Source organism: Haemaphysalis longicornis, unplaced genomic scaffold (assembly GCF_048455015.1).
Source record: "Haemaphysalis longicornis isolate Haplotype H1 unplaced genomic scaffold, Haemaphysalis longicornis Haplotype H1 scaffold_12, whole genome shotgun sequence".
Lineage (NCBI taxonomy): Eukaryota > Metazoa > Arthropoda > Arachnida > Ixodida > Ixodidae > Haemaphysalis > Haemaphysalis longicornis.
In genome coordinates, this window is record NW_027526225.1 from 82,368,304 (window position 1) to 82,392,456 (window position 24,153).

A 24,153-nucleotide genomic window follows, 5' to 3' on the forward strand; every position below is an offset into this window, starting at 1 on the left:
AGACCCGCGTAGCCCGGTGTCTTCGCGGCGCCGGTCGCCTTCGCCGACGCCGACGAGATGACTGACTCCGCGTCGTCCTCGTCCGCATCGATCTCCTCTTCGGATTCTTCGCGCTGTTCGCACTCCTGCACCCGTGTCTTGGGAGGGGTCGGGGAGGTCTGGCTTGCCGCCGGAGACGGCTGCTGCGGTTCCTGTCGCTGCCCGGGGGTGGGTTCCCGTGCCGCCTGTTGTCGCTGGGGTTGCGGCCGCGGAGCCTGCCCCTGCGCGGGGCGCGCCGCCGTGGTCAAAGTAGGCTTCGGGGCCTCGGAGGCGGAAGCGGCCTTCGCCTTCTCCCACCCCTTCTTCGGCAGTCCCCGTAGCTCTTCTAGCTGCTTGGAGAGCTGCTCGATCGTGATGCGCTGTTCGTGGATCGTCGCACGCATTTCGTTCACCATCTCGCGTAGCTCCGCGTTCTCAGATCCGTTAGGCTTCACGGCCGGCCGCCTCGTGCTGTTGTGGCGCGAACCGGAGCGACTCGCGCGCCTTCCCCTAGACGCCGATCTCTCGCGCCGCGCGGACTTGGACCGCACCCGCGACGACGCAGCTGCGCCGCCGACGGCGACCGTCGCCCATGTGGGGCCACGTGACAGGTCTCTGCGCCTATCTCCGCGCGCCACGCCGGACGCGCTCCTGTCGCGGCTCTTCTCCCGGCTGCCGCCGCGCGCCGCGCGCTGGTCGAGCTCCGGGAAATCGTCTCTTCTAGAAATCCTGACCTTCAGCGCCGGCGGCGGTGCCGACTTCGCTTGCTCCTCGTCGAGCTTGCGTTGCCACTGTCGCTTCTTGACTTGAAACGGGGTCTTGAACTTATTCTTGCAGCTCTTGGTGCCCGTGGCGTGCGGGCCACCGCAGAGCTTGCAGTTGGGCTTGCAGCGTTGCTCGTGGTCTGGCCCCGGGTTCCGCTGCCCACAGGCGAAACAGACCCGGGCGGTGGGGGTGGGACACACGTCCTTTCGGTGGCCGACTTGGCCGCACGTCTTGCACACCTCTCTGTGTTGCCGGTAGAGGTAGCACCTCGTAATCATTCCGCCGTACCTGACGTACACACTAAACTTTTTTACACCCTTTTGGGCCGAAAAGGGTGTAAAAATCTTGTCCCATGGCTAACACCCTTAAAAGGTGTTTTGGCAAAAAAAGGGTGTATGGATGAAAAAGGGTGATGAGCTCAACACCTTTAAAAAAGGGTGTTGAGGATGCTCAACGCCCTAAAAAGAGGGTGTGGAGTCTCACACCCTTTTTTTGAGGTGATGGCATGCGCAGAGGCAATGTCAAACGGCGGAGCGCGCAGCATTCAACACAAACAGCCAATACGTACAAGTTACAGTTGGAACACGGGATGCAAGCGGTACAGGGAGTGCATACTTACTTAGCAATACATGTGCTGTTCTTGCTTTTATACCCAGCAGAGGAAAGCCCCCAGATGGAGTCGGTGGGCTTGTCGCAAAAAACTGATATTTTAGCGCTAATTTTGGAAGTATGGATTTTACTACGGGAATATACAAATCAACACGTGGATTTGCAAAAACTTTTTAATTACGCGGTAGTTTTTCTGATCCGTAACTTAAAGAATTTTATTAAATATCATACAAATCTTCCCTGCCACCTCAACACCCTTCAAAAAGGGTGTTCATTATTTCAACACCATTTTTCCCAGAAGGGTGTAAAGCTACAAATTAGGGTGTTCGAAACTAAGAAACAGGGCGTAAAGAAAACAAAGGGTGTGAGAAAAGACCGCCAACGAAGAAAAAACGTGGAGAGACCTCCAATTTTGGAGGCATTTTTTACATGTTTACACGGGTGGACTGAACATTTTCTACAAGCGGGCGGGGGGGGGGTTGTGCCTCACGATGTTTACAGCAATATGAATTGGCATAATTTATTACCAGTGAAGCTCTTTAAGCTTCAGGAGGTAGTTTCGGCAACATTAGCAAAAACATACAAAGAAAAAACTGGGGCGCCTGTAAAGGGTGCACCACCGCAGGTAGGGTATTATGACAGTGAAGTCGGCTTTCGAGCTTGTTAGAGTGTGAGCACAAGGGGCGTATGCGTATCCGCACCTCTTACTGTACCATTTCAAAGGTACTAGTCTTTTTTGGATTCTAAAAGGTAAAAAAATTCAGGCAGCTTGCAATAGTGGTGCAAGACTGGAGAAACAGCAACGCTGGGGGCCGACCTACCTTGTTTCCCTCTTGGATCTCCTGGAAATGGGGAGGGGGGGGGGGGGAAGCGGGCACACTGGAACAGCCTTGTAAAATCTGGTTAAATTTGGCCTCATCCCTGAGCGGTCATCCTGGCTTAGCAAGAACATTGTAAACCTTAGCAAACATAACAAAACCTAGCAACACCGGAAGAAACTAGGTCGACCCCCAGCTCCGCTGTTCTTTTTTTGCAACTGAACACCTATTTCACACCGTTTCAACAACCTACAGAAAGCCAAGCGTGTTGCAGTTCCTAAACATCCTTTTCGCCACACGACTACAGTCTTCTTAATTTTGAAGGTTCAAATTGGTGTTTCACGTGCCAAAGCTAAACTTGGGGCATGAGGTGCACCCAATAAGGAAACGAGCGATCATTGCATAAGAGCAATTATTTTTTTTTTGTTGCGTTTGGAAATTTCTTGCGAGTAGAGGAGTATATGAGGGGATGTCTTCTTTACAGTGCTATTATGCATCCGAACATGGCCTTATTCAATGAACAGCTGAACACCTTTTCCACACCCTTTCAACACCCTAAGAAAAACCAAGGGTGTTGAAATTGATCAACACCCTTATTTTCAAACAAAAAGGGCGTAGAGCTAGAAAGAGGGTGTTGAGACTCAAGGAAAAGGGTGTAAAGGCCTCCCAACACCCTTTTTCCACCTATGCTATGCCCTTTTTGGCTAAAAGGGTGTAAAAAAGTTTAGTGTGTAGGACGGTACCTTCCCGCCGTCGAAGAGAATGACGACGGCCGTGGACTTGCCGAGGCGGTGGGCGTCCATCGCCGTGGGGTTGTGTCTGTTGACCACGAAGCGGTGGATGTTTTCCGCCGTGTCTTCGAGCCCGACGCCGCGGATGACGCCCCGGGACGAGTCCTCCGGCGCCGCCCGGTACGCGCAGGCCTCGTATGTCGCGCCTCCGATCGCGATTTCCTGGATCAGCTCGTACTGCAAGGTGCGCTCCTCGCTGGGCGTGCTAATCACCAAAATGTTCTGGGCCGCGTTGGGCGACACGGAGTCCTCCTCCATGGCCGCCACGTCCACACCTGCCGCCGCGAAAACGGCTCTCCGCAGGTCGGTCAGTAGCACCTTGCCTACCACGAGGCCGCCACGTGGTCGAACGACCACCCTGTTCTCGTCGCGGGAAGCGACATTGGGCATCCTGGCCGTCTTCGTCATGACCGCGTTGACTTTGTTAGCGAACTGCGCCCGCGTGGGCTGCCGGGGCGTGCGGGGTTGTGAAGCGGAGTCGGGGCTCGGCTTACCGGTGGGCGAAGGGGCCTGCTGCGGAAGGGGCCTGCTGCGGCGCAGGGGGACAACTTGAATCCACCCGGCGCGGTCCCTGTTTCCCGGGGCGGCGTCTTCGTCGGCGCGCGGACCCGCGTCGGCGTCGTCGTCGGTGCCGGGAACCGTAATGGCCGTCCTCCCCGAGCTGCGGTCCAGGCTGGGCCGTCGTCGGCGAGGAGAGTTGGCAGGTGTCGTATCCATTTCCGTGGAATCTTCGTAGGCGTCTTCTGCGACGTGGTGGCCCGCGGCCCCTGTCGGGGTGGGGCCCGAGGCGTCGCTCGTGGCGGCGGCCGGCGACGTGGCCGGCGCCATGCTCGGAGCCGTCGTATTCCTCGTTAGGCTTAGCCCGGCGGCCTCACCTCACTCGAGAAAAACACTCGTAAATCGGCCAGAGATGGGCGAAAATGCCCAAATCTGGTATCGACGTGCTCCGGACGTTAAAAGGAACGCGTACGTGCAGGTTTGGGACAGCTGAGGTGGGATGGTCCTCCGAAAAGTAGTGTAATTGACGGAGCCGACGTGAGGTGCGTTCGCTCACCTCGGCGACCGCGGCTGTCACGCTTGCGGAGCACGGCCCTTCAGGGTCCAAGCGAAACTGCTCAACCTCGGCCAGTGTAGCTCACGCTACAAACGAACTGCTAGGGCTAGAACCTACGAGCCGTTCGCTCCAAAACCCGTGATTCTACTTTTAGGCCATCGAGGCCGAACAGCCGGGTAGTTGTTCCAAAAGATAGAAGGGTTGTTCCAAGCGAACCAGTAGGCGGCGCTGGGTGCTCACAGGAAATGCCTGGCTTGTACCGACAGGGGAATGAAATGTCGCCTCGCTCAGTGGCATCCCTACGGCCAATCATCATGATCATAGTGGGCACCGACATCATCACTGCATCGCACCGAGCGCGCACCATGACTTAAGGATTCAACCAACCAACCAAGATAATAAGGGAGCGATCGAAAAGGAGGACGACGAAGATGGCGTCTATCAAAGTGCGTCGAGCGCGCGCTTCCGTCGTTGTTCGGGGCACCCGCGTACCCCCATCAGCAGGAAAATGTTCCAGCGTGGATTGGCAGTGACCTCAGTGTTTGGCCTCCTGTTCTGTACGATGCACCTGGGCTCAGTAGAGTCTGGCAGAACGGCCGGCGGGGAAGGAACGACCGTGATTCCTGCAGCTCGCTCCGAGCGATCTACGGCGAACACTAGCGACGTGCTCGATACGCCCACCTTTTCTCCAGACCACGTTATCGTATACCAAAGAAGCGAGGCCGAGATCACGGTGAGAATCATTCAATCTATACCTCGGAACTGTGCGAGCGGTACACTGTCCAATGATTTCCGCGTCTTTCGTGTATGTAGCATCCTTACACCCTAGCAAAACACGAAGAAAAATACCCTTTGACAGGATGTTTTCCTTTGTCTTTTTTGATAGGGTGTAAGGTCGTGAGTTTTAGACAACGAAAGTAACCCTTGACGGTGTAGTCTCTAACATGCAGGGGGCCGATTTAGATAAGCGCGGACAGAAAATGAGCTCGTACGTAGTCGGATGTCGCTCTATATAGTTCGTAGAGGTGCTCCTTCTCGCCTGTTCTTGCCTCTAACAACATACCTGGGCACAGACATGCTGACCCCTGTATAGGGCTTACGACCTATTTTGTACTCCACGGTTCTCCACAGTGGCGATCGAAGCACTGTACTCTCCACGCGTCTGCTCACTGGAGGACGTGGAGGAGGATGAGGAAGAGGATGGGAAGGAGGAGGAGGAAGAAAACTTCGTTAATTAAAGAGAGTTGAGTCTTAAAGGAGTACAGACACGAAATTTTTGTTACGTTTTTTTGCGGCTATACGTGCGTACGAGCCCACTAATCGAACGCAGCATAAATAATTACAGCTCCGTTTATTCGTGTCAGTTTCGCTTTCAGGGAACCGAACACCGAGGCAGCGGCCATGACGGGAAGGCTCATTTGACGTCACTGTTCACGCACGACAGAACGGCCTGCCCGGCCGTAGTCGCCCGGGACTTCGGTCCTCAAAACCTTGACGTGATGCACAAGGTGCAAAAGTGTGCGCCAAGAGCACCGGGGAACCCTGACGTCATCCGTTTGGGTCGAAGCGCAGATGACGTCACGAGCTTGCTAAATGGCGCGGATGAGATTTCTCGGGCACGCAATGATTAAAATTGACTTCAAATATGTTCTACTGAACGGTTACGGTTTAAACTTGCAAGAGCTATCTCCTTACACAAAACAAACTTTTTACATAGTTATCTGAGGTTTGAAATTTCGTGTAAGTATTCCTTTAATGATGGTGTGCGTGGATGGTATCCTCAGTCCGAACTATTACACGAACTTGCGAGCTTCTCGAGCTTTTTGATTCAGAGTACTTTGGCACTCAAGTGCACAGTAGAGACGGGCTATCACCCAGGCCTCCCCAGCATGGAGGGAGGAGGGTTTCTTCTGATAAGCCCGATCCATGTGAATATTATTGAAGAAGTCTCCACAGAAAGTACACCACCCATCCGTTTAGGGATCAAGAATTTTTAAAACGGCAGCACACAAGAAAGTGTTGATTTGCAGTTTGCGTAAAATACGTTCGTCTTGCCTGCTTAACCCTTTTGAGCGTGGACCTAGCCATGGTATTTGTGTGCGAAATCAATTCCAGTCCCATCGGGACTTGAGAATATGTGGGCTACTGTGTGCAATAGTGAACCACGAAATGGCTCGCGATCAGTGCTGCCGCGTTGTCGGCCGGCGCAGGTGTCATTTGCGAGTCCGGCCAACCGCACGATCACCGTGGCTTCCGACGATACTGGCGTGGCCACGGTGAGCCTCTCGCCCGCGTACCAGGGCGCTGGCGCTAACGGAACGACAATCAGAGTGCGTGGAGTCTTCATCGGCTACGCCAACCTCAGGTTCACGGTAGGTGTATACGCCCTAAACGGGCTGCGGTGGTGTCACGCACGACTTTCCTTGAACCCTTAGGCCCCCCGGGCCATCGTCCCCAAATTTAAACGACGTACCCCGCGTGAGCCTCCAATCAAACGTCTAGCCGTCTTGCAGAGTCGAAAGTACCGTTGAAATGCCGCAAGACTAGATGTCAAGCAGACAACCCTGTCAGAAAAATAAATAAACGAAACAGTTTGTTTCTGCTAGGTGCATAGAGCGCGCGCGATTGTCCGCCTCTTGCGTGTTGCGAGCTTAAGGGTTAGCTCCATTGTTTCAAACCACTTACCATTGTCAAGAACCTATCTCGGTTTAGGCAAAGCGCGACAGAACCGGAATAGATTGGCCCTCGAGATGTATACGTGTGTACACTCCCCGCACCGGAAGGGACATTCGCACCACAGCTTTGTCGCCACTCTAACCACACTCAGAGTCATCCGCTATCACGTTTTCGTCTGCTATCTCACCGCAGTAAATGTTGGCCCACAGTCAGGGACGAGGAGGTAGGCGAAGCCAGTGGAAAACTATCAGGTGGTCGGATGTCCGATGTCGGCCTGTCGGATGTCCGTGGCACGCAAAAACCACGGCTCGTGGAGTGGTTGAGGGATGCAGAATTAATTGTCCGGGCTTGCTGCGTATGGTAGAAATAGCCCGGCTAATCGAGGAAGCAGCTCATAATGTTACCGCACAGCAAGTCAAGATGTAAAGGACAACTATCCTGATGAAAAAGATGATTGCAGTCTGCGTCGATGTTGGTTTGCAGGTGGGAGGCTGAAACTACCCGCAAGGTACGACTTATATAAAGCAGGAAAACACATATCGTCTGATCCTGTTAATCCTTCGAACGCAACATACATGAAAAAAAAAAGAAACGAGGGCATCCAAGCGATCACTATGACATAGCGATTGGGAAAGCATCACCTTATGTCTTCCCACATCTTGACTGATTGATTGTTTGATTTATTGTAGGGTTTAACGCACCGACGCAACGCAAGCGATGGGGCACGCCGAAGTGGAGTGCTCCGGATCAATTTTGACTACCTCGAGATCTTTAACGTGCGCCGAAATCGCGAGCACACGGGCGTTTTTGCTTCTCGCTTCAATCAGAAAAGCGGCCTCCGCGGCTGGGGATCGAACCCGGGACCTCGTGCTCAGCAGCTCAACGCCTTACCCCCTGAGCCACCGCGGAGGGTTTCCAGCATCTTCAGACGGGGTAGTTTAGTGTTTATTTAACTTTTTCGGCATCGGTGCAGCGTCCTGAATCTAAGCGAAAAAAAAAAAGAGCAAAGCAGGTTGAAACAAAACCAAAGCCCCTTTCATGAGGGAAAGATGGTTAAAACGCGAAGCTTTCTTTTATGAAACCGGAGTCAAGGCCAAAGTTAAAAATCGAAACTTCCAAAGTTTAAAGTCAACTTCCAGCCCTGCTTACAGAATGTAAATTTCATCACCATCGTCACTTTTCTGCCGCGTGTATTGCTCGGACGCACGACGCCATCACTGAGGCGTAGAAAGCGTCGCTTTAACAGATAAAGAGCGGAGAACCGGTCCCGGTACCGTACCGGTACACCTGCGCATTCTGCCCATGCGCACAATCATTTTTTTTTTCTCAGTAGGACTTGATCGCTGGCTAGTTGGTTCATTATGTACGAAGGAATACGTTTGCGCAAAAGACGACGACGAAGAGACGAGAGCACAAGACGAATGCAACTTCCAACTTTATTTTGCATGAGATAGCAACACGCATATATACCTCCTACCGGTGTCACCCTCTTTACTATCACTAGTTGCACCACCCGATAAGGCGTATCAAGAATCACAAATCAAATACAACAAACAAAACAATTCGATAAAAGGGCGTAACAAAACAGTACAGATACTACTTAGACTGTGTACGTCTTCCGCAAAAAACACGTGTCGCACATAAAATCAAAGATGAACGAATAAAAGCAGAGCCAAAAGGGCATCAAACCACTAAGTGTAAAATGATAACATGGTGACTCGGGTAAAAGAATCGAAGTTAAGAACAACACAGCTCGTGTTTCCGAGACTTATGAGCAGCTAAAACGAATCAAACTTCCAACTTTGATTTTAAGTGCGACACGTGTTTTTTGTGGAAGACGCACACAGTCTACGTAGTATCTGATATCTGGTGCATACTGTTTTTGTTACTCCTCTTTATTGAATTGTTTTGTTTGTTGTACTTGATTTATGATTATTGTTACGCACGCCTTATCGGGTGTTGCAACTGGTGATAGCAAAAAGGGTAACACTGGTGGGAGGTATATATGTGTGTTGCTATTTCATGCAAAATAAAGTTGGAAGTTTCGCTCGTCTAGTCCTCTCGTCTCTACGTCCTCGTGTTTTGCGCAAACTTATTCCTTCGTTCATTTTTTTTTCTCCTATGCGCACACACAGTAGCACCAGTCGCCTACCAGGTTCGGTAGCGGGACTAGTTATCCGCTCTGATATAACTCTCTAATAGAGGGTTATATTACTCTTAACTACCGGTCGCCTCTATTGCTATATCTCTCTAATCGCGAAAGAGTAATAGAGGCGACCGACGTCACGAGAGCGCGCACAGAGGCGACACAACTGGATGTGCGCACACGCAGGTCACAGGTGTGCTGGGTACCATACCGGTACCGGTTCTCCGTTCTGTATAACCCTTTATAACCGCGCGGCCACGATACCCAATGCCAATGCGCCCTCCGCAGGTGTGCACCGCCTTGGAAGGTGAGGCGGGGAGTCCGCAGCACTGCGCCACGTTCGTGTACAAGGTGGCCGTGCTGCGAGTGAGGACGGTGTGGAACAAGTTGTTCCCGTTCCTGGTCAGCGTGCTGGTGGCCGTGAACTTCATTAGCATGGGCTGCAATCTGGAGCTCGAAGTGCTCGTCGCCGCCGCCAAGAAGCCACTGCCGCCGGCGCTCGGCTTAGCCTGCCAGTTCCTCTTCATGCCGCTGGTACACACTAAACGGAAATACTCCGGATAGGGAGTAAATGGCGTGTCCTCTGGAACACTCCATTTACGGAGTTATAATCACTCCGCTGAGAGGGAGTATTTCATAAACCCCATAAGGAAGAGAGAATTAAGGTATTTAGAGGAGTATTTTGTGACGCCATACTATATGGGCGTGCCTCTTAAACGAGAAACACAAAGTGTGGGAAACGAAATGACAGGCGGTTCGGCTGCGTCAATCGCGAAGGGTGTTGTGAAGGCGGCTGGTCGCGGAATAAATGGTCCCGGAAGAAATGGTCCCGGAACTAATGGTCCCGGAATAAATGGTCCCGGAACTAATGGTTCCGGAACAAATGGTCCCAACTTCAAACTAGGAAGAAATGGTCCCACCACTACAGCTCCTATGCATGAGCGCCTGTATGAGGGAAGGAAGGGGGCCAGACTATTTATGTTTATATGTCTGTATTTGTGCACAATGTATTTTGCATCTGTTGATATATAATATATTTGCTAAGGCTGAATTTACTTGAGTGAAATGCGGTATACAAATTTTTTGTCGCACATGTACGTCCTCGCGTGCTTCCTTTGCTTGCCTTTTTTTGTTATCCCGAAACCAGCCAGCAAATCAATATCAGCGTGTACTGGGCAGACCTGGGCCGGTGTTTGAAGCGAATACAATAACGGGCTGCCATAATTTTCTCATGTAGTGGCTCTAAGTGCACTCGCTTCGGTAACATATTTCTTTGCTTGAGATGGCCCTTATTGCCCTCTTTAGAAGAAATTGGCCATGGTGCTGACGGTCGTCACAGCCTGGTTTGACCAGTGGCTCAGCCGATGCTCACGATCAGACGTCCGCATGTCTCGAGACTGTGCCTGTCACCAACCTCGCTTACTAGCGGCGTCCCGCGACAGGTGCGGCTTCCTGGAACGCGGCCGGACTCGCAAACTATTTTTTAAACGGGAAGGGAGCGTTAATCCTGGCCGTGCGTGAAATAGTTGCGGTGACTGAGAAAACTTCCGAGGGGGAGGGAGGGGGCAGAGAACTCACTACGCACGCACCCGTGAAGTGTTTGCTTCTTTTTGAGGCACGCCTCTACATATTCTATAAAGTATGGATGCAGGCGCATGTTTCCCCCGTGGCTTCCTTTTTCCCCCCTGTGTTTGCGAGTAGCACAGTCATCAATTATAGAGTGACAAGGCAGACAATTGAAATAACGATATTTTTATGAAAAAGTCGAAAACAGAAAAAATGAAAACATTACAAAAATCCAATAACGGAAGAGAGAAAGAAGTAATAAATAAGAATATTCGTCTTCCACGTATAAAAAACGCGAAGACAAAAATAAAAAAGGCCGGAGAAAAACGGCCGAAATACGAATAAAAAAATTCCCCAAACGGGCCAATCGTGTAATGCCCTGCACTAGCACAAAAATGCTTGGTTGGCAGAAATACCGCGTTTAATCGTTATAATAGCGTAAACTGAGATAACCGGTTTAACGGAATCTTAGAAACAAAGAAAACAAAAATAAAAAACTAAAGAAATTATAAACTGCACTCCAGCAAGATACAACATATTTGAACAGAGAACCCACGTGAGTTTTATAGAATCATTTTGCCTGAACAGTTGCTTGGGACCATTGGTTCCGGGACCATAAGTTCCGGGACCATTTGTTCCTACTTTCGAGTTGGGACCATTTGTTCCGGGACCATAAGTTCCCGGGACCATAAGTTCCGGGGCCATTTGTTCCGGGACCATTTGTTCCGGGACCATTTGTTCCTACACCCGAAGGCGGCATACATATCTGTTTATATCGGTCACAATTTTTGTGTGATCGGCCCTGAAAGCAATTGATTGATTAACTCATTGGTTTTCTAGTGCGTACCCCAGCACGCACTGAGCGCTGCAGCGTCATGTCCGCTGCCGCAGCCTGCAAAATCCTGTTAAAAAAGCGCTGTTCAATTGACCACGGCGAGTACATGTGCTACTGCAAGAGCATGGTCGCTCGAATAACCGTGCAGTTGTGGTGGGTCAGTGGGTAAGGCGTCGTGCTGCTGAGCCAAAGGGCGCGTGCTCTATCGCAGCCACGGTGGCCTTATCAGGTACAGCAGAAAGCAGGAGCAGCCATGTGTCGACACACCGGGCAGGCGCTTCTTTTACACCTAAACACGGCGTTCCCGAGATGTCCCATTCGGTACTGCTCACATACCGGGACATCACCCAACATTACCGCCTCCTTCGCAGACAACTTCCCCCTCCCTACCCCTCCCTCACCGCCGAGGCTGCCCACTTGTGGCGCCTTCTTCAGACTCACTCGTTTCCTCACCGCACTCTATTAGTGCATACGCACCCTCACCTCTTTTCCTCTCCCAACTGCCCCTTGTGTGACGCGCCGGACACGCTCTATCACTCGCTCTGCGAATGTCCGCGCGATCCTTTCCCACCTCTACCCTCCCCCACCCTCTGGGAACAGGCTCTGGGGTGCTCCGACCGCGACCTCCAAGAACTGGTCACCGGTCGTGCCCTCGACGTCGCGGCGGCCCTATGGGCCACCGCCACTCCCCCACCCTAAAACCAGAGCTCCAATAAAGTGGATTCTCTCTCTCTCTCTCTCTCTCTCTCTCTCTCTCTCTCTCTCTCTCTCTCTCTCTCTCTCTCTCTCTCTCTCTCTCTCTCTCTCTCTCTCTCTCTCTCTCTCTCTCTCTCTCTCTCTCTCTCTCGACAAGTGATCGAAATTAATCCGGAGCTTTCTAATACGGCATGCCTCGCAGTCCAGACGTAGTTTCGGCTCGTGAAACCCGACAAATATATTTCTAAAACTTTTACAATTACAGCGGCAACTACCGGGTATGCGCCGGAGCTTAGGCCCAACATTTAACTTTGATGTCCCAAGCCGTGAACCTTCAGCTGCACGTCAAATACCTTCAGCTGCACGTCAAATGAGCACAGTGCTTTTAAGTGCAGAACACTCTAGGCGCTCGCCTTGTCGTCCTAGCTCGCTCGCTGGAACCAAGCATATCGCCACGGCGTTACGGTGTAGCCCGTCACGGTCCCTTCGCCGCGGCGTAAAGCCCGTTCTACATGGGGCGAATATCGCCTGCGAATTCGCATTTGCGGCGCCGCCCTTGCGGCAAAACGATTTATTTTCCTATTGTCACTGCTGCGATATATTGCCAAATGCTAAGCGGCGTTCACAAGAGAAGTTCGACTCTTCCAAACATTTGGAAATTCGCCACAGCAACGAGAATAGATCGTTTTGGTGCACGAGCTGGGCCGCAGCTGCGAATTCACAAGCGAAATTCGCCCCATGTATAACGGGCCCAGAGGCTTCGAAAGCCAAGCGGCTATGCCAGGATATACGTAGCGTGAGCTAAGGTTCAGCTGGTTATTCTTAGCTTTCCTGGTTGTCTAGGACAATCTGATTATCATGCTTACTGCTGCTTATCATCCAATCCATATCCACTCCAATCCAAGCCAATCCCATCCAGTCCAATGCAATGCAGTCCAATCCAATCCTCGCGCTTGCGCAGCACGGCACTCCAGGAGCTACGCAAAACTGGTCAACCTCGGCCAGTGCAATCAAATCCAATCCAAGTAACGCTGTTGTTCGCTTTTTTTTTTCCTTTATTTAGTAACGCTGTTCTCGGCGTACCCCAGAGGCTTCAAAAGCCAAGCGGTATATATAATCATAAGCGTTCGAAACTCGTGAAACGCTGGCGCTTGTCGTACATCTTCCCGTTGTTTAGCGCAAAGAAAACTATAGGTACATTTGAGGAAAAATATACGTAATTAACCGGGAGCGCCCGCGTTCCTTTAATTGAGGACGGCCGTTGGGTTGGGTTTTACGATAGTAAACGCAAAATGTGGGAGTACAACGCCGGCACATGCGGGGAGAAAAGCACAAAGAGAACAGAACTCCCGCTTGCGCAGTTTCAGGCAGGGGGCGCGCTAGCACTGCGAAGGCGGGAAATTTGAATTGCATGGGGTGGTAGCAGTAAGCGGATAACGGCGGTGCATCCCATTATGGCGAATCACTGCTCTCCACTTCCGAAAGCTGTCACATTAAGTGGAACGGCTTTAATTTTTTCGAATGGTCACCGGTTGACGACGTTCGACAGTATTAGTTGTACCCACCGCAGTGGCTCAGTGGCTAAGGCGTTGCGCTGCTGAGCACTATAGGTCGCGGGTTTGATTCCCGGTCTCGGCGGCCGCACTTTTGATGGAGGCGAGAAGCAAAAACGCCCGTGTGTTCGAGATTTTGGCGCACGTTAAAGATCCCCAGATGGCCAAAATTAATCCGGAGCCCTCCACTACGGCTCGCCTCATCGTCTGCGTTGCGTCGGCGCGTTAAACCAAACCCTACAATATTAACCGTGACGCTTTACATTTACGCTTAACGTGAGACACCCTCGAAGTTGAGCCTTCCGACGTGCCAAGCCATGTCATACTCATTGCACGTCGAGATGCGGGTTTACCGGTTGGCGACGTTACAGCTGAAAGCGCGACCTTAGGCTGAGCCTCGAGCCGTCGAATAGCCGCGTTACTGCCTCCCTCTGCTGCGCATCAAGTTATGAACTGGAAAATGCGGGAAGCTTCACCGACGAGGAGTCATGAACGAGGCTTCGAGGCGTCCACGCGAAATCTGCCGAAGCGGACTAATAGGGCTTTCACACTAAAGTGGGCTCCTCAGCTTCGTAGTATCCACTCTTGAAAAAAAAGGTTGTGGTATTCCCTAACGGAACACTAAGAAGTTATTGTTCCCAGTATACACTAGGTACTTAGTAACTGGACGTAGTAGATGCAGCACTAGTCAGGGTTACTAACTGAAGCAGGTAGTAAGCCCCACTACGTTCAGTAGTAAAGTCCTAGCCATAACACCCTGCTGAGCTGCATGCGTTTACTAACGTGTCTTGCATTACCTAGCCATAAGCAAAACCTTAATCTAGTGCATACTACTTCCTACACCCAGTTAATTTCCTAACCATTCAGTTGCTAGTTGCATAGCCCACTTACCGTACCACGGGGTAGTAAGGTTCTTAAGAAGTTAGTAAATACCGTTGTTACTAGCCATTTACGACCTTTTTAATTAAAAGTGTTGGCCTCTCTACCTGCGCTACGATGCCTAATGGTATCACGTTATGGACAGACACATGTCGATTACCAATACATACGCAGGGGGCCAGCAGGTTCGGTCATAACGAGCACTTGTTGAGCCAGTGACCTTGCACCATCTTTGTTGGGGCCCTTTGCTGTAGTCTATATGCGAGCTGCGTCACATGCGATCGCACTTGGCAGGGCATGCGGCTCAGTACTTGACGAACATTCCATCCCATCTTTCCCAGGGCAAATATAACGAACCTTGTAGCGATAGCAAACTTAAATCAGCAGTGTAAATGCTAATGGAAGTTGCGTGTCCGTGCGTACATATCCGACATGGCCCCGTCAGTCACGTAACCCCAAAGGCCTGTGCAAACGAAGAGACCACCTTACGGGCGCTGACAGGTTGGGAACCTAATAGGAAGGCCTTAACTGTAGATGCTCACAACCCGAGGGTATACATATAGAGTGAACGCGAATGAAGACATCGTGTTTGCGAAAATGGCGACAGTAGCTTCAAACAGAAAAATGTCATCCTGTTCCGAACCCGCTTCCTTGGCTTCGGCATCTCCTCAGCCCGTTATCTGTTTGAAGTTCCTTATTCTGACTAGCGGTCACAAGGGGTATCCAGTATGCGGCTGTAATTCGTCGTCCTCCGCAGGCCTCGTACGGCATCGGCGCGCTGCTGCTGCAGAACCCGTTGACGAGGTTCGCCGTGTTCGTGATGGGCTGCTGCCCCGGTGGCAACGCCAGCAACCTGTGGACATTGCTGTTCAACGGCGACGTCCCGCTTAGCATCACAATGACCTTCCTGAGCACACTGGCAAGCATAGGTGCGTGTCGCCCCTCCATGCAGGGGCACGCCGCAGGGCAAAGAACCGCGCCGCTGCTATTCTAGCAGGGGCGATCTAAATTCAAGCCGTCTGACTCGAAGCCCATGTTAAACCCCTGCTACACTAGCGTCCGAATTCCATTTGAATCGTTTGGCTGAAATGCGAAGTTGGGCTGCTCCACAGGGTGTTGAAATGCCATTCGCGCTCAAACGACATTTGGGCCCAATGAGCATCAAGAGAGACATTTGGGGCTCTCGAATGCCATTTCTAGAACTCTGGAGCACGGAGTCTTCAGTATTAAGCTTCCGTACTTGAAACAGACAAAATATTTTTTATGTTGTGGAACATTGTTCACTGTTCATTCCCTTAAATCGTGATATCTAGATGCAATATTTCTATACTCTCAGCCCCAGTGCGAGCCAGCGACAAACCAGTGTGGCTAGACCACACAAAACAGGCACCCAAAAGTATAAAAAAACATTGATTACGATTAAAAATTAAGAAAAACTGTGTCAAAGCTTCGGTTATTTATAATTTGATTCCATTTTACTGCCAAAGACGGCTTCTAAATTTGTTGTATTATTGTGTAAAAAACGGCAACATCTCCACTCCGTGGATAATGGCGACGGTGCGGAGTACGGGTACTCGAAATGACATCCAAGTTGCACCCCGAGTGACATCCGATTTGTGCCCCGACCATCGTTCGATTTGAGCCGTGAGTTTCACCTAGATTATTCCCTAAATGAAACTGTAACTCACGGCTCGAATCGAATTTCGCTTGATTTTCGCTTGATAGTGGTGTGCGCACGGATGGACGAGAACAGACATTGGGAGGTCCTAAGGTACACCACACCGTTACAGGCGAGGGAGTGAGCCATTTGACTCTCGGGTACTAACTCATGGTCGTAACCCATTGTGTAAGACGGCTGACACTAACTCTGTCTGGTCTACCATGACACAGGCTCGAACCTTGCGGGTGCCTGCGTGATCCATGCCCAGAATCAACGGCAGCGTTCAGTAAACAGACCCAGTGAAGGAGCGTTGACGATTCTGCCTGAGGCAGAGGCTTTGTTCTGCCAAAATATTTGATTTCTGTTTCCAAATACGCCAACGGCAGCTTAGAAAAAAAAAAAAACGTCGCGCCCGGGGAGAATCGAACTTCCCGCCTCCACAACGTGAAGCCAGATTCTACCTATCGTCTATCCCAACAGACGGCGCATGCGTGCAAAATAGACTGTTGCATTAAAAAGAACACATAAAGGAACAGGAAAGCCTGCGATTCAAACTTTTTTCGCTGGGAACAAGTTTTTAACAATTGTTTTTTATTTCGCATACAGACAAAAGTATGTTGCCGAACTACTGTATGTAATGGTTTCCAGCATCATTTTTGGGAGGGACACATACGGCTCCTAGATCAAAAAATTCGATTTAAAAAGTTCTAGGGCGTTATCAGCAAAACCGTTTCTCGTCAAGGTGCTTTAAGTGATGCCCTTTCATTTGGGGTAGAGAATATATACTCGACAAAAATCGGTTGTCTGTCCCTTTAAAGGGACCCTGCAAAACTTACCATCGACTACTCGGAATGTATTTTGGGGTAAAGTCTATTGTCCCAGCAACCTCCTCCCTCACGAATTATGAAAATCCGTTCACTATCACCGAAAGTACGCGCGATGAGAAATCGCACATAATTGTTTCCTCTCAACTCGACCGCGGACAACGCGACGAAAGCTGCGCGCTCTCTCCCGGAGAGGGGGTGGTTCACGGCTTTCTCTTCGGCGAACTTCGATATATCACAGGCCATGGAGTTTTCCCCTTTTGTCCGCAACGTGGAGGGTTCTAATTGCGGTCTGGTGCCACAAAAAAGCAGGCATGGCTGTTTGCTCGCAAGCGCGCGCTCAGGCTGGTAGGGCGCTTTTTAAGCAATAAACGTTTGTTGTCGAGTGGTCTCGTTGAAAGGGGAGTACTGAGTTAGTCACGCAAACTCCGCGCGCACTCGAAACACAAAAGGAACACCAAAACTATGCCTACATGTTCAGGCATAGAAGAGGTTGGTACACAGCGCCGCCGACGGCGGATCGTCACAGGACATGCGAGAAATACGCCGCGACGTTGACCAGCGACAGCCAATATGACAGCATGGCCGAAATGACGTCGTTTAGGGCATGCCAGGGGTGCATAATGAGGATAACTGAAGAGACCGCGGTTGGTTTTTCCGCGTCTTTCACAGCGATTTGCGCGCTTACCGCTTAACGTGCACGTGTTATATTTGGCTCAGCTATTCCTGGTAGTGTAATGTAAACGTCGCGCAGGTTTACTTGCACGGCACAAAGAGTGTTGCAGGGTCCCTTTAAAGCTTCGAAGTTTCATCGAGATTGTAGTGGAGCAGGGCGGATTCTGAATGTCATTCGCAGTCACTCATTTCAGTCGAATGACATTCGGTTCGAATGACATTTGGACGCCAGGGTAGCAGGAGCATTAGATGTGGGGAGCCTTGAGCACTCGTCACGTTTTTGCAAGGAGGGAGTGCAGCGGGTACATTTTTTATCGCCCTACAAAACCTGCAGTCACCGATTGGCGGACGGATGAAGTTTTTTGCTCTCTACTCAGCCCGTACGTGGGCACAATACACGCGGTTAACGCATGATCGGCCACATCGACTCTAGCATGCAGCGCTGACAGAAGGCAATGCACTTTTCGCGGCTGCAAGGGCTGTCCGCAAAGAATGGCTACGCATTAAAAATGTTTAGTGAAGTCCATGCGCGAATCTCGCATTTCTTCTGTAGAACCACTCTGGCTGCAGGTGCAAAATAACAGCAGGGAATACGCTATTATCACGTTCGGCTGAACAGCCCGCGATGCAGTCACCGATCACTACAGTGCCTCCATGTGTTCTTCGTGTCCCGTAATCTAGACACGCTGGATCGCCGTTGAACAGCGATCTAGCCGGCGATCAACTCGTGGAAGTTTTAAAAGCACAAAATGAAAACGTTGCAGGTGATATATGAAACAGGAGAAAGACATGTAAGATCGGAAGCTAAACGGTGCCCGAGGTCGCGGCCGTTCGATTCCCGGCCGCGGCGGCCGCTTTTCTGGTGGAGGCGAAAAGCAAAAACGAACGTGTGTACGAGATTTCGGCACGCGTTAAAGGTCCGTTAAAGGTGGTAATAATTAATCCGCAGCCCTCAACTACGGCGCCCCTCATCTCCTGCGTTGCGTCGGCACGTTAAACCTTACAATCAAATCAATCAGTCCTCCACTATAGTATACGGCGTGCCTCATCGCCTGCGTTGCGTCGGCGCGTTAAACCCAGCAATCAGTCAATCAGAAAACTAATCGGTGGAATCCGGGAGGGAAATTCGAACGATACCATAAGAGCGAAACAAGGGCGGACAACCTAAACAAAAAAATTGGCCGCGTATCTGCTCCTTTCGTTGCAAATGTCGAGAAAAGACGATAGTCTTTATCGACTTTTGTTAAGTAAATTTCTCCCTTCGCTTTCCCGCTCACCTCATGTTGTTCCTCTTGCATCGCGCTCCTCCAAGGTAAAGACGCCAAAGATTTGCTTGAATCATTTCAAATTTACCGCGTCCCACTTATTCAGGCCGTACGGCGAAGACGTGCGCGAATCGAGGCGCCCTACTTCAACGTTTATAGAACCGCGTTTCCCTACTCTACGTGCGTTGCAAGCATAACGTGGAACCTATCTAGTAGAACCTTTTGTAACTGTTGCCGGTTCATTCCTTAAAATGGCGCCCGAAGCTATAGTGGCGCGGACGACAGCAGGCGACGGCGGAGTGAATTCTTTTTCTGCAGTTGATGAAGTATTTAATTTCGCAAAAGTCAAGCATGCATGATTTATTGTAAAGGAACACTGCAAATATCATTTCTGTATTAATTTGCTGTCTCACATTTGCGTAATGTTTTGTTCATCTTCAACAATGATGACAAGTATGAACATTACACCGGACTTAGACGGGTAGATTTAGCTGTGAATATATAAGACTATTGCGCAGGCATTGTTTTACTTTGGCCGGGTGGCTTAACCGAGTCACAGACAGACAGACAGACAGACAGACCAAAATTTCTGGGTTTAAGTAGCCCAAGAAAGACTATCGTCTTTAAAAATACGAGAATGGGTGCTAATAAATAAGGGCAAGCAGCCTGCCGACTGGAAAAATAGAACGTTTTAGCTGATCGTTCCTGACGGTCCCCTCCGCTCCTTGCGCCCAATCAGCGTGACCGGAGCTTCAGAAGCAGAAGCGCGTTTAGCTAAGCAATAACCGTGTCTCCCTCGACTGGGAATCATTCGCGTCAATGCTCGTTCCCTTTTACTTCTCGTTCCGTTCCCAAACCAAAACTTCATCCAAACGAAATATAAGAATCGATATTTTAGATAACATGTCTATTGCCTTGTTTCCCCTATTTTACGTAATTTAGTCGGTGACACGGTACAATGCTACTAAATACATTCAGAAGAAGCCGTTGAACTTCCGATCAGCCAAAACAAGGCTCTTTCCCCGAGCTGCATAAAAGAAGGTCTGCGCATGCATCGGTCGACGTTTTTCGCTTGCGTTCTAAACGTCGTTGACATGTGTGACATCTTTGCCTACATGGAAGTGCTTTCGCCGTTCAGTCGCTTATCTTTCAATTGAAGAAACAGAGTGCGCTGTTTTGGGCTGGCTATGCTGGGGGAAGCCATCTTGGAATTTCGCGCGGGGGCGCAAGCTGCCGCCCCGCCCTGGTACGGTAACGCCGCTTGCGCCGAAGCGCGCCACGCACGCGCACTGACGGTCCCGCTTTCTATCGTAGCGCAGCGGACCATAAAAAGCGGTCAGCTAAAACTAGTAGACGGGACGGGAGTGGTGGTAATTGGCTGAGTAGTTCGGTGGAGCTAGGTGATCATTTCAGTATCATTGGCGTAGTCACAGTAATTAATCGGTGTAATCGGTGTCATGTATTGTTCGTGCAACACTGTTTCTAATATCGCGGTTGAAGTTCAAAACTTGCATGAAACGGAACGCTAGTAGATGGATGCTTGCAACACCAAAATTTGTGCAGTTACCGTAGACCGCCGCACCAGTTGACGGTGCACTAAAAAAAATACACCGACGCAACGGCCTTAATTTGATCGTATTCCAAGACCAGCGCTTGCGATGTACGCTCACCTACGCGGTTAATTGCGGGACGCTCGAAGCGTGCACCTTGTACAAGCCGGGAAGCGTATTAGACAAGCCTGGTCCCATGGACGCACCCCACCTTCGCCATTTTTTTCTGTCGTTCTAGAAGAATGGAATAACTAATAAACTTGTTGGTAGGCTAAGCCATATTACAAGATACCAAAATGTCCGCGTTTTCAATAAGGATGCGTACACCTCATCTAAGAGAACTTGCTGCACTAAAGATGCTGTTCTTTTAGAAAAATAAAATGAACGAAGCTCACACCAACGCGTAGGTCTGAAGGTAGCGAAGCTGTACGCAACCTTCACGACAATCACGGCGGTGTATATAAGTCCGGGACTGCAGCCGATCAGCTGCTTCTTCGCTGCCACAACGACCTTTTTACTGCATCATTGTTGCTATTATCACTTCCTTCATTTTTCGGAAGTGATAAGCATTGGACATCACCTTAGAGGGGCGCACGCTATGACCTGTCTTCCTCGTTCCGCTGGGCAGTGGCCGAACTTCAAAAGGACCGGCCACTAACTTCACGAAAACCATGGGAGGCTGACCTCGCCACCCCGACTTACAGATCCGAAAATACCCAAACAACAGGGCGAAGACTGGAGCATAAGCCACTGGAGCCCTGGACAGACGGCCTCACCTGTGATTCTCTAATCTTCCCCTCACGCTCCACTTTCCCCCACCTTTTCTTCAATAACGTTTGTTCAATCAGTCAGCAGGCGGCCGGGTTTTGTCAATCAGGCGACCAGTACTCCTCCTTGACAATGGTGCGCCGCGCTGACAACGCATGCAGGCATGATACCGCTCTGGCTGTTCCTGCTGGGCAACCGCATGTCCCCCGAGACGAGCCGCTACCGCATCCCGTACGCGGGCATCGTGCTCTCCTTGGTGGGCATCATGGCGCCTCTGGCGGCCGGCATGGCCCTCAAGAAGAAGAAGCCCGACTGGGCCACGCGGCTGGCCAAGCACCTCAAGACCATCACCATCGTGGTGCTCTGTCTGCTGATCATCTTCACCGCGGCCGTCAACTAGTAAGCGCTCTTTTCACAGCGGAGATGTTCTATAGACGGCATTCACTGAAAAGTTCAGCTGTCAATTTCTTCGCTCGGCAACGCTGGAAACGGACACGGACATGGCCGAAGCGCCACTGTCATGGCGCGGCTTGTGCCACTGCGCCCGCACGCCGCACAAGAAAAAAAACACCGGCGTGGGTCGTTTGCTCCGTTTCAACTCTATTCTAAGCGATGGCGTCAACAGAGGTGTTATTAGTCGCACTCACATTGGAGTGGAGGCATTACTTTGCATCCGGTTGGGTAGAGTGTGGAACGTCCAACACACATCATGTGCTTAGGACAGACCAGTACCGCCATCCCGCGGAGCCCAACGTAACCAGTGACGGCGCACTCACATGGTTGCCTGCATGGTTGCCTCGGCAGTGAATACAACCTATAAAAAGCTGGGCTTGGCGACAGCCTCTCCTGGTAACGGGCCACGCTCCCTCTGAGCAGGTTTTTTTTTCCGCCGCACAAAAATCCTTTCCCAGTATTGACAAAATAATAAAAAATAAAGGTCCTAGGCTTTCTTTTTTTTATAGAATACCTATGGTACACGGCCCTTTCAATGGCCTTCTGAATGCTTTTGAATCAATTGCGTATCCAGTGCCCCATTGTAAATACATAGGGCGTACTTGTGCGTGAGCCCATTGAAAGTGTCCGTGTAGCACAGGCATGAGACGGCTTGTACTGAGCCCGAAAAATTGTGTTCCCAGCAATGCATTGGTGTGTTGCGACGAAGCTGACGCCATAAAGGTCGGTGTAAGCTTGATCCTTGTAAACTGGCTTTTCCAGTTTGCCTGTTGCGAAGTGAAGCGTGACAATTTACCTAGGGAGTATTACGGAAAAAAATCAGCGCAGTAACGACAAGGACGGCGAACAATCAGGACGGTCCTGTTCATCCACTGTCCTTCCTGTTCGTTCGCCGTCCTTGTATTTACAGCGCTAAATTTTTGTGTGTGTAATGATGAACAAACTCGCCCAATAACACGTTTTCTTGGAAAGAGTATGATTATAGAAAAGCTTCCAACTCTTGTGTTACGCAAGTATCCCAGAAGAAATTACATGAAATATAGCCGCAAGGCGACCCTACCATTACCCCGAGTTTCATTCACTACTCGCAATTGGTTCACAGTAGAGCTGTAAACGTTACTGAATTACCGTAGAATTTTATATGGAGGGAGTAGGTTACAGAAAACGGCTGTGACTGTAGTTTCATCGAAACTATTCGGAAACAAGTTATATAAAAATTAGCCGCCAAAACGACTCTAACATTACCAACAAGCAAGAATCCGAAGCTAAACGGAATCTTCGTAAAGACAACCAACACCTCCGCTGTTTCAGCAAATTTCACACTGGGTGGGAATGGGTCAAAATTGTTTTGCAATACGGCCACTGGAAGTATAGAATTGTTTTTTTATAGACAAGCGTGTTGACAGACTTCGCCCAGCACTGCTAGCACTCGCAGTCGCTAACGACGCCAAGAAAATTAACCAGAGTATGTCCCTCTTCTTCGCCAGTTACATCTTCATGCTGTTGACTTGGCGGACGCTCGCTTGCGTCGCGCTCATCTCCTGGAACGCCTACCTCTTCGGTGGCCTGGCAGCGCTCGTGGGCCGGCTTGAGCGGAAGCAGATCATCGCCGTGGCCATCGAGGTGGCCTTCCAGAACAGCGCCATCGCCGTCATCATCATCTACACGGCCCTTCCGCTGCCGGACGCCGACATCATGATCTCTCCGGTCGCGGGCCAGGCCATCCTGCAAGGGGTGCCCCTTTACCTGCTGTTCTCTGCCCTCGCCGTACGCAGGCGCCTGGGCGCCCTTACGGGAGCTTCCGACGACACATCGGCAGCGAAACCGCTTCCGGTACCGGCACCTGCGGAAGACGCTAGGACTAGTGGCGCAACCGATAGCCCCAAAGCACCGGTGTCTCCCCCGTCCAGCCAACCGCTTGAACAACAGAAGGCGCCCAGTCAGGAAGGCATAAGCCCCGATGGGGTTGCGGAGCTTGAAGAGGTGATGTCTGGCCTGCCCAAATCTGTGCACGTGCTCTGGGACACGCTCACGGCATTCCAGGGCGAGCAGCTCGACTTCGCGGGCATTGCGCGTTCGGGGCCAGAGTCTGTGCAGCGGGTGCCAGAATCGCACGGTGCGGACGCGGATCGCGAGGAAGCAGCGTCGAAGTCAACGGCACCTGCGACGGAAGCCGCGAAGCTCGACGAAACCGCCGGACGCCCCGAAACGACGAAATCCCCTCCGTTGGCGGTGCATCCACCTGCGCCCGCAAACGACCCGCCTTGTTGAAGGCGCACTTTCCTGCAGGAAGAACTGCGCTGTATCGACAGAGGGGGAAAATAGCGCCTTTTCGTTGCTTTATAAGCCAAATCGCCTTTTTTTTCACAACCGGATACTTCGAACCTGACTAACACATCCGTTGTCTATATATAGTAAAAAATCACGTATTGCTACTTCCACGTTGTTATTCACGCGTTCAATTTTCATTGACATATTTTTCAATACAATAAATCGAAGTACTAGACTGGCTTTTAGTACCGCTCCACCATTGAAGGGAAGTCGTTGCTTCC

General features: G+C 50.8%; 1 protein-coding gene across 1 annotated transcript; it reads left to right on the forward strand.

Annotated features, from left to right (window-relative positions):
* Positions 1-4,486: 4,486 nt before the first annotated feature.
* On the forward strand, positions 4,487-24,153 carry LOC144161701 (sodium/bile acid cotransporter 5-like). The gene is made up of 6 exons (XM_077692322.1): positions 4,487-4,501; positions 6,266-6,427; positions 9,166-9,411; positions 15,164-15,335; positions 21,310-21,547; positions 23,089-24,153. The coding sequence occupies exons 1-6, from the start codon at positions 4,487-4,489 to the stop codon at positions 23,870-23,872; spliced, it is 1,617 nt and encodes a 538-aa protein (XP_077548448.1). The 3' UTR covers positions 23,873-24,153.

What these genes read in the sequence shown, in the direction of transcription:
- LOC144161701 (XM_077692322.1), top strand. An exon ending in AGTTCCTCTTCATGCCGCTG is followed by an intron (nt 9,412 to 15,163) that starts GTACACACTAAA and finishes CGTCCTCCGCAG; the next exon opens with GCCTCGTACGGCATCGGCGC. An exon ending in TTCACCGCGGCCGTCAACTA is followed by an intron (nt 21,548 to 23,088) that starts GTAAGCGCTCTT and finishes CTTCTTCGCCAG; the next exon opens with TTACATCTTCATGCTGTTGA.